The 10,130-nt window shown below is 34.5% G+C and overlaps 1 protein-coding gene across 8 annotated transcripts; it reads left to right on the top strand.

Moving 5' to 3' along the window:
* The first annotated feature begins 624 nt into the window (after positions 1-624).
* LOC114758708 (probable WRKY transcription factor 57) lies at positions 625-8,691 on the top strand. Of its 8 annotated transcripts, XR_003741838.1 has the most exons (5): positions 626-1,286; positions 2,964-3,107; positions 3,854-4,307; positions 6,408-6,482; positions 8,324-8,370. XR_003741838.1 is itself a non-coding variant. In XM_028947791.1 (4 exons), the coding sequence occupies exons 1-3, from the start codon at positions 865-867 to the stop codon at positions 4,287-4,289; spliced, it is 1,002 nt and encodes a 333-aa protein (XP_028803624.1). In that variant the 5' UTR covers positions 625-864; the 3' UTR covers positions 4,290-4,307; positions 6,393-7,103. The 8 variants fall into 8 exon arrangements, 7 of the variants coding, with proteins under 7 accessions (XP_028803624.1, XP_028803628.1, XP_028803627.1 ...); XM_028947791.1 differs by lacking the exon at positions 8,324-8,370 and having other exon boundaries at positions 625-1,286; positions 6,393-7,103; XM_028947795.1 differs by lacking the exons at positions 6,408-6,482; positions 8,324-8,370 and adding an exon at positions 6,063-6,386 and having other exon boundaries at positions 625-1,286.
* Positions 8,692-10,130: the final 1,439 nt, after the last annotated feature.

The following is a 10,130-nucleotide window of genomic DNA, read 5'->3' as shown; positions in this document are numbered from 1 at the left end:
ATTGTTGAGTTAGTTTTGATTCTAAATATAAGACCTATTTTTTATATTTATCAATTTTCTTTAAATTATCCCTATGGATACTCTTCAACCATAACCAAGTAGAAGAGAGAGAGGAGATATTAAGAAAGATGATTATGGTGTTTTAGAAAAAATGTGTCATATTTCTTATAATTAACTAACTTATCTAATTTTTTTAATTTAATCAAATTTATTAAATGAGTCTTATATTAAGAATAAGAGGAGGACTACTTTTTGCCTACATATGTTTCGAAAATCTGAGAGAATTCCGATGACTTTTGCACAAATATAGAGGGAAAGGGGGGCTCACGGAACACCGTGGTGCTACATGCTGGAAAGTATATCTCACTCACTCATTGATGCGCGTGGGGACCACCCGTTCTTCCCGTGCTCAAATATCAGCCTCTCTCGTACACTATTTATATATTTAGAGCATGACGCTCACTTTTCTAACTTATCTCTTTCTTTCTTTTTTTTTTAATCTTATATTTTCATCTTACATCAAATAAAAACAATTAAAATTTTTTTTTTAAAAAAATCCTCTCTCTTTCTGTCTCTCTCCCCCCCCCGGCACTGTATGTAACTGTGTAATGACGAGACAAAGCTTTCAAACGCTTCATAAAGTTCAAAAACTACGCGTCCCTTCCTTCTCACAACGATCACCAGCAAAAACCCTAAAACTTTCTCTCTCTTCTTTCGCTTTCTCTCTCTCCCCACCTTCCCCCTCCGCGTTTTCCCGGAATATCCTTTCCTGCTTTTATTTTCCGGGAATTCCGATTCTGCTTTGCTTACTATTACAAATTAACTCACACTTGTCTCCTACTAATTTTTTTATTCCTTCCATGTATGGAAGACAAAGACAAAGCAGCATCATCATCCCGCCCTGCAATATCTCCGACTGAGTTCACCGCCGACTCTTCCAGCTGGGCGCTCGGGCCTGATGACTCTGACGATGTCTATTTCTTCTCTGGCGACCGAAGTACCAGCAGGATGCTCACCGACTTCGGGTGGAATCTCGAACCGGATCAACCGCACCGGATCGGTGTCGATGACACGTCTCAAGTGGCGGGAGGAGAAGGCGGGAGCAGAGGAGGTGGATTGTGGTTTCCGGATCACTCTGCTCCGGGTGGCTCCACGGAACAAGCTGATAAGGCGAACGCGATGGCTGCCGATGCGTCTACATCCAATAATCAATCGGTGTCTTCGAGCTCCAGCGAGGATCCGCCCGAGAAGTCCACCGTCTCAGACGAAAAACCGCCGGAGATACCGTGAGTGGGTTGTTTATTCTTCCCTCTCGTGTGATGAAATTGGTAATTAGGTCGAAATTCAGGGGCATAAATAAACGCAGTCGCGTTAAAATAAACGAGATGTAGCAATCAAATCAGAATCGTATCGAGCTGCGCCTTGTTTGTTTGTGCTTATTTAACTCTGTCTTCCATGGGGGAGAGTGCAATCAACTGTCCGTACAATCTAGAATCTGGCCACACAGGAATACAATATGGAGTATTCTCTGCCAGTTTTTCCTTCTCCTCCTCCTTCTATTATTCTTCTTCTTTCTTTTGGTTGGAGTAAACCGAAAGTTGAGCCGCTTAGGGAAAACAATATTGGGGTCCGAAGAGGAAGAACCAGTTGTCGGGTCAGTCAAAAGTGAGCGCACCAGCGCCGCCGTTATTGCGGCGGGAATGGCGTGCTCGAACCCACCCAAAACTCTGCCGTTTTAGAAGTTTTGTTACTTTACGTAATAGGCATTGTTTGCACAAAAGTAGGAATGATGGGAGAGAAAAATCTAACACAACACATTTTCTATTAGTAGTAATGACGGGCCATTTTTTGGCCTTTATTAACTTGGGGCTTGGAGACATCTACCCTCTATTTTAAGTATTTAAATTTATTTTTTTAAATTAATATCTTAAAAAGTTATCTTTATTATTTAGGATAATGTGGCGGTGCTTAAATGGAGTCTACCATGTTGATCCCCAATTTAATTTGAACATATTTTTTTGGCCTGTGATTTGAATGAAGAATAGCTCAGTACGTATGTATAGCATTGCCCAGTGACTTGATGAAGATGTGTATTTTCTAGTTGAACTGAAGTTTTTAGGTTTTAATGTGGAATTAATGTCTAGAGAATTGTTTTAAATGTGAGGACAATGTGGTGTGCTCTTAAAATAGAGTTTGTCTTAGTTGATGCCCAAAATAAGTTGAAGATATCCCAGTGTGTGTGTAGTATTAACAGATTGTGTCTGCTATGTGATTTGTATTAGTTTCATCATCTTCACTTCAAGAATGCTTGCGTGTGTTTGTTGTTAATTAAAGGCGAACGGCCTCTTCTTTACTTACTTGCATTTCATGTTGGCTATGGCTTAATTAGTATCAGTAACAGTACATATATGGTAAAAATATGCATTTTGTCGTCATCGTTTTTGTCTCTGAATGATATGAGGCTGATAATTGTGTTGGGCGTCTTTTGTAGGTTTCTTTTATGCACAGCATAGTTTCGTTTTTTGCTTTATTAGTGCATACAAAGTTGATTTCTCTGATAATTTAAGATTATGATGGTATAATTTAAAAATTCGCCCGTGCAAAGAAAGCTGATTTCCCCCCATATCTTATCATCAAAGTGGTTGACCATTATATACGGCTACACCGGATTTATTTAAGGATACTTATCGCTTTCACCGACATATAATATATTAATGATATGGAATCTTTATAATAACTTTTATAGCATCCCATTCGATGCATGAGTTATCTTCAATTTATTTACAGTATATTTTATGGGATTACTGTACATTGTTATCGAAGAAGATCAGATTTGATGTTGCCTAAAGTTATCACATGAATATACATCGTTTATGATCAATTTCTTGGTATATATGTTTGAATTTCCAGTACTGTGTTTTTTTTATAATTATTTTGACAAATGTAGGTGGCATATTTTGTAGGATTAAAAGTAAAAAGAAGGGGCAGAAGCGAATACGGCAGCCGCGGTTTGCATTTATGACAAAGAGTGAAGTTGATCATCTTGAGGATGGCTACAGATGGCGCAAGTATGGCCAAAAGGCCGTAAAAAATAGTCCATTTCCTAGGTGGGTACCTACATTTTCTATACAAAGTTAAATTTCATAATGAACCAAAATTCTTGGCTATCTCATTACTCAACCCTTCTGTTCTAGTCTTCCCTTGATATGCCAAATATAATTTGAAATCTTACATGTTCGGAAAGCAGAATGAGGAGGATAAATAATCATGGTAGAGAATAGAATATGACAGATCATGATAAGAATCCTAATGTGCTATTTATATATGTATATATAATGGAGCAGACGTTTAATTTGAATATGAAACTTCTTGCTGATTATTCATATTCTCAACTATGGACAAATATACCATACCTATAATCTTTGTACTGATTAGTCTCTGCAATAGCCAGCGCAGTAGCTCGCTGTACTTTAGCTGGAATAGATAATAATTTGCACAATAATAATGCTTTCTTCACACCTCTCTGGCAACTTCTACAGGTATGTTTAATTACTCAACATGATCTCAAATGGTCTCTCACTTAAACTCTCAGGAGAACTGGTCTAAACGAGACCGACTGAATTAAAATGTAGTAGTGGTACACGTCAATTTTCAAGAAACTAAACAATATTGTAGAAATTACATACGAGAGAATTTAACATTTGTAACTGTACTGTACTGTCAACTGTCAATATATGATGATCCTCCTCCTATGTGCGAATCATGAATGAACTAAATATAGTATGATTTGTTATACATGGAATACTAGCTGGTTGATTGAAGCTAGATAGATATATGTTTTTGGCACATGCAGGAGCTATTATCGTTGCACAAACAGCAAATGCACGGTGAAGAAAAGGGTGGAACGCTCTTCGGAGGACCCAACCATTGTGATAACAACGTACGAAGGGCAACACTGTCATCACACTGTTGGGTTCCCTAGAGCAGCCGGAGCATCAATCATGACCCGTCATGAAGCCGCCGCCTTTGCAGCCGCCGGCCAGTTTGCTCCGACCATGTCACACTTCTATTATCCCATCCATTTACCATCAAGAGACGACACTAACCTTTCTTCTCTGGCCCCTCCTCCTCATCACTACCACCGACGCCAACAGGCACAGGAACATGAACCAGCTGCAAGATCATCCAGCACTGTAATGTGTCCACAGGATGATGCAACCTCGCGGCAGCCTCCCACCGATCAAGGACTTCTCGGAGACATTGTGCCCCCAGGAATGCGTAATGGATGAGGAGGAACATCCATGATGGTATATATATATTTATATATAACTTCTCATATTTATTAATCTATCATCTTTTAATCTTTAAGTTATATATACAGTGTGTGCGCTTAATCTTAAAAAAAAAAAAGGATTTTCCCCCCACTGGGAGGGGTAGGATACTTGTTAATTTTTATGGGTTTTTAAGTAAACTCATAATTATTGTCATCAATTAGAAGAGATATTTCTATGAAAAAAAAGCTTATATAAAATATTTTCAATCACGAACATGATCAACACGTATATGTGGTTTTTTAAATAATAAATTACCATATGTATAATTCTTACAAACAAATGTTTTCATAGTTCAAAATCGCATCATTAAATCAACTTCTTTTCAATGAGAATTCTTTGCTTGTGCAACGTCACTAGAATATGTAAAGCAACGATAAAAAGTTTATATCTAAGTGCTGCGATCCTTTTACACATACCCACCAGATAAAACAAATTAAATAAGTTAATCTATCGTAAATGGGTAGGACCTATTCATTATATGTTCTAACACGTGCTTCTACTTTTGACTGAATTTATTTGATTCTATATCTGCATCAATCAATTTCTTCGGGGAAATTAGTTTAAGATTTCACTTTGGCTATGTTGATCTTGAAGTTTATTTATATATATTATCGCTTCAATAATTTCTTTGAATGAGAATAAAAAATTTTGTTGTCTTAAAATTTTTAGAGGGATTAAGAACTTAAAAAAATCCAGAATTTTTAGTATATATTTGTTATGATCAACTGAATTTATTTGATTTTGTTACATTTATCCAACTAAAAGGGAAAATGAGAGGTAGCCATTTTTTGAGTTTTTAAACATGAGTGATCAGTTAATGAGTCCTAGGGCACAAAACTCTAGTTTGTTGTTCATATATGTGTTCTTTTTGCTGCTGTGTGGGCAGCGGGAATCTGGGTTTGCAATAGCATTTGAGAACTGCCTCAGGAAATTGAACACTTTCTAATACTAATAGACTAACAAAAATAATATAGTATCAGAGATCGATGCTCATGATAACGGCCTCAATAACATAATATAATTAGCTTTTGTTGAGGATCAATCAATAACTTGCGCACTGAGTTGCGTGCGGTCTCTGTGTTACTTTTCATAAATAAATTTAAAAAAAAAATGTGTTGGTAATGACGAGGACAGTTGTCAATTTCTAGATCCTCTAGTGTCTATTATTGCCTAGATGGAATCTCCATTGGCCTTTGGTAATCAAATGCTAAATGGGTATTATTTATTATAAATTAAAGGTAGTGGTGTAAATTGATTAGTTAGTAAGTGATCTCTTAACTGATTGATAATTACAACCATATGCCATGAAATTTACTTTTATGCTTTTACTGCTGTGAAATGGATACATATAGAGCTTTTTAATTATGTACTTGTAATTTATGCTGTTAATTAAGTAGTATTGTGTTTACTTGAGTTATTTGAATAAATAAAAATTTATCCGTTTTAGGGTATCAAGGTATGAAATTTGTTTGTAGTAGCAACTCACTAGTTATATTGAAAGATGTCAACCACTTCCTTGTTTGCTCCTTGTGATTTTTTTTTCTTCGCCATCTGGTTTAGGCATTTCGTATTTAACTAAAATGATTTTTTTATGCTGCTGAATTCTTTGTTTCTTTTGACAAACCACTGATTAAATAATTCGAATTTTCAATTACTTTGAGTAAAGTTCTCTGCATGAAAAAAAAAAAAAGAAAAAGAATATAACTCATAAAAGTAAAAATTTTGCAGAATAGGAATATGTTTGAGTTAAGATGCTTGTGATTGACCTGAAGGAGTGGTCATGCGTTATGATTGCCGACAAGCATTTGCCTCTGTGGCTAAGAACTTCTCTGATGGTCGTCTTACTAAAGATTGTGTCAGTGACTCAGTGGACTGCCCTTATCTTGATAACTACCCACTTCCTCATGGATGCTGTCTTGTCATCACCTTGAAAGTTGAAACATCCTTTCTAATTATATATATATAGACACACAAACACACACAATAATTTTCCATTTTTTATCTTTAATGACTGATTTTAAAGCTGGTTACTGTTATTCGTCCTCTGAAACCTTGCAGTGCTTGTTTTACTAGGTGGAACCCTGGTGATCTGTTATGCTTGTTTGCTCACGGAAAAGAAAGCTTAATTCTTTTGAAGTAAACCTTGTGGTATAGGACTTTGCGTGTCCTTTATTTAGTTTACCGTTGTTGTTCTCTTTAGGATTCATTGAATGGAGTCTCTTCTTTCTGCTTTCCCTTTTATGTTAATTGATAGATTGATAGATGCTATGTGTATATAGAAAGATATTTTTAGATTTACAAAGCGATAGCTTTAGGTTTTTAACTGTTTAAACTTTTTGGGAGCATTGGAGAAACTCCCTGGCTCCACGGGAAATTTAACGCAGCATGCACTTATCTTTTTGGGGCAAATCGAGGAACTTTGCGGGGCTTTAGCTGCCTTTACAATGTCAATATGTCTAACATGTACTCTTTTTAGGTGACTTTATATGGGTCACTCTCAAAATTGGAGCATGGCATGCTGCTATATATAGAAGAAGCTAATAATTCTCCTATTTGAGGGAGAAAAAGCAGAATAACAACTTAAGCACATGTTGACATTAAATTAGGTATTTTAAAATTTTTTCGTACTAAAGTATATATAAAAAAAAAGCGTCTGAATTTGTGAATTTGGTTGTGATGAGATTCTGATTTAATAGGGAAAAAATGAGATTATTAATTTAAAATAGAGAGAGGGTAGGGGTAGGCCCTAGCACTCTTTCTCTTCTCTCTGATTCTTTTTCCATTGGGATCCTCTCTGATAGAAGGACCCAGTTTGTACAACCACTCCTTTTGAATTCTGAAGACGAAGTTATGTACAGTCATCTGTACGAGATAATTTCATGCAGGCTAATTTAACTGCAGTTTTAGTGATGCATATGGGAGTTGGGAATAGTTTGGGTAATTAGTTTAATATCTTTATAAACAGGGTCCCAAGAGATGTATTCAATGTCCTGTGGAACAAATTACCACCAGTTTCTTCTATTTTTCTTGTTGAGTTGACTAGAACGCAAAGCAAAACTCATATTCAGTGGAATGTGAGAAGAATGATGAGTTTTACCCCAAAAAAAAAATAAATAAATAAATTTAAAGAGTGAGGGATTTGATGGTTGTGCTAAATTAATAGCTCCCCTTTTCTGGTTAATAAAGAGACGTATGGCGTTAGGTGTGTCTGTTTATTATATATTACTATTCATGGACCAAATTTATGAATGAATTTCCTAACAATGATATAAAAATATTCTTGTATCGAAAAATTTATTAATAAACTGTAAGCTGACAATAATAAGTGTTGGATAACAAACAATAAGAAATGTGCTTGTAATAATAAGTTATTTATTAATAAGTTGTGAACTAATAATAATAAATGTTAAACAACTAATGACAAAAAATATACTGAAAATAACAAATTTGATTGTTTTTGTTTAAAAAAAATTGATATGAAAACATTTTAGTCATTTGATTATATTTGTTAAAATATCAAATCAGACACTACTTCTTCTAAAATTTTAAACTCTTATATACCTATATTAAAATATTGTAATTTTTATCTTTTTTTTTACGTCATTTTTTGATTTCATTGAAACTAAGATCTGGATTCTGTCAGTGTAATAATCCAAGGGTAAAATTATACCCAAATCTAAAATTCTAAATAACTGATGGCCTAGCTGGGGTAGGGTGGTGAGAAGTCTGATATATGGAGATGCTGATCTCAACTTGCGGGGTGACCCAGCGAGCACCATAAATGCCTGTGCCCATATCTCCCTCTCTGTGCAAACATGTGATGACCTGACACTGTTCATTCATTCACATATTATTTTGATGGTTCCTTGTCATGGCACTGTTCTCTCATCTCATCAATTCTGTTCACTAATCTGAGTCTCTCTCTCTCTCTCTCACTCTTTGTTTAACACAGTTTGAAGGGTCAATTATATATATCCTTGTCATTTCAGATCCAGCAGTTGAAGAAGGGCAAGGCCAGTACACAAGGAAAGCCAAACAAAAAAAGGAGAGAAGCAATATGGGTGGATATGCCTTACATTACATTCTCTGAACAAGTAGGCCACAGAAGGCACCCATTTTTTAAGCAGCTCCTAGCTTTTCTGATCTCTCTCTCTCTCTCCCTCTCGAGAAGATCACTATCAGATACCATTACTATTCATGCATGGAAGTCCCATATACAGTACCAGCAGGACTCTAGTACCAGGTAACTCATTTCTGGTCCACCCGAAGCTTAATTTCTGTATAATTCATTTTTACTCAACAAATGGTTCGTATATATTTATTTAACTGTTGGGTTTGTATATATAGTTCACAATTGACTTGTGCTTCAATTTCAAGCTGCTGGGGTATCCTGAAAAACAGTAGTTCATCTCTTGGATTTCTCATGTCATCCCTCTGATCCATAATAAATCATGTTCTCTTAAATTAAACACGCCAACTTTTATATATTCTTTTGTTTAAAACGAAACTATCAAATTTAATCGCTCATTAACTTTCATATTAGATCAGAGAGGGATGGGGACAACTTCTTTTTCGCTTGTCAGCTCAGCTGTACGTAGCTTCACTGTATGGTTACGTGGGATGATTTGGAAATAATGCAAGTTGCTTAATATATTTATTTGTGCAGTGAAATAAATTAAAGGGAGTTAGAATAATATTCTCTCCGGTCTTATTTATAATATTCAAACTTGTGAAAAGGTGCAGTTTATTTTATAAGCCTTTAATTTGTATTTTTCTTAACATTTAATACGTTTTTTTCAATGTTATTTTTAATTATTTTTCTCTTATCATATTGTTTTCATTTTTTTCTCGTTTATTATAAAAGTATATTTAAAAACAAAAACATATTCCTAATCTATTTATTGTTTTTGTTATGTGTGAATTAATTATTTAAAATTTATAATAAAAATAAGGAGTACATGTGAAAGCGATGGAAACAGAAAAGGGCCCAGCGTCTTTTAAATAAAAACGGTGCTTTGGTTTGGCGGATTTGCTTTGGGACGGAAGAGCGCAATCAATTGCGCGGAAATCGAAATTGCTTCAAAGTCGGTACCCTCCTCCACATTGGTTGCTTTGCATTGGCCCAAAGAGAACAAAGGTAAACAAACACACATTAGGCTTTAAAGTCGTTTTTAATATTAAGTATTTTGAAACACTAAAAAAACAGAGAAATTAGTTTTTTGGCCTTGAATGAGAAATTATTTTTGAAAAACTTATTAAAAATATTAGAAATAATTTTATCAATCTTTTTTCATAATCACATCACATACTCCTCGTGTTTTTACGATGAGTTATTTATAGGAAAAAAGTTTGGTCCCAAGATTATTAATGATTATTTTATAATTTTAGTCATATCTAATTCCTAAAAGAAAAAGAGAAAAGAAGAGAGACGTGAAAATGATTTGTAAATGTTGATAAGAAATTTTTTTTTAATAAGGGTCAACTTAGGAAATTGCATCAGTTTAATAAGGGCGAATTTAGAAAAATACATCAATTTAATGCATTTCTTTGATATGTAAAAAATGAGTTATGAGTGACTTATAATAGATATTAGAATAGTATAACAAACTCTATTTTTGTGAGATTGATGTGTTTAAAATGGGGCATAATATTATGTATTTATATCTTTTCATCATTTTAGAAAAAGTTAAATATCAGTGGAAAATTCATATATTCATAATTAAGAATAGTGCAACTTTAATGTATCAACTAAAGATATGAATGTAACACTTGTAGATGTCGCTTTATTATGCAACT

The sequence above is a fragment of the Neltuma alba genome, unplaced genomic scaffold (genome assembly GCF_004799145.2).
Source record: "Neltuma alba isolate B1F8T4 unplaced genomic scaffold, ASM479914v2 tig00010744_pilon, whole genome shotgun sequence".
NCBI classification, from domain to species: domain Eukaryota; kingdom Viridiplantae; phylum Streptophyta; class Magnoliopsida; order Fabales; family Fabaceae; genus Neltuma; species Neltuma alba.
Note: the sequence above shows the minus strand (reverse complement) of the source record. Positions and strands in the feature narration are given on the sequence as shown.

Coding starts and splice junctions, on each gene's coding strand:
- LOC114758708 (XM_028947794.1), top strand. CDS start 865: ATGGAAGACAAAGACAAAGCAGCATCATCATCCCGCCCTGCAATATCT. Junction 1,287..2,963: donor GAAAAACCGCCGGAGATACC/GTGAGTGGGTTG, acceptor CATATTTTGTAG/GATTAAAAGTAAAAAGAAGG. Junction 3,108..3,853: donor AAAAATAGTCCATTTCCTAG/GTGGGTACCTAC, acceptor TGGCACATGCAG/GAGCTATTATCGTTGCACAA.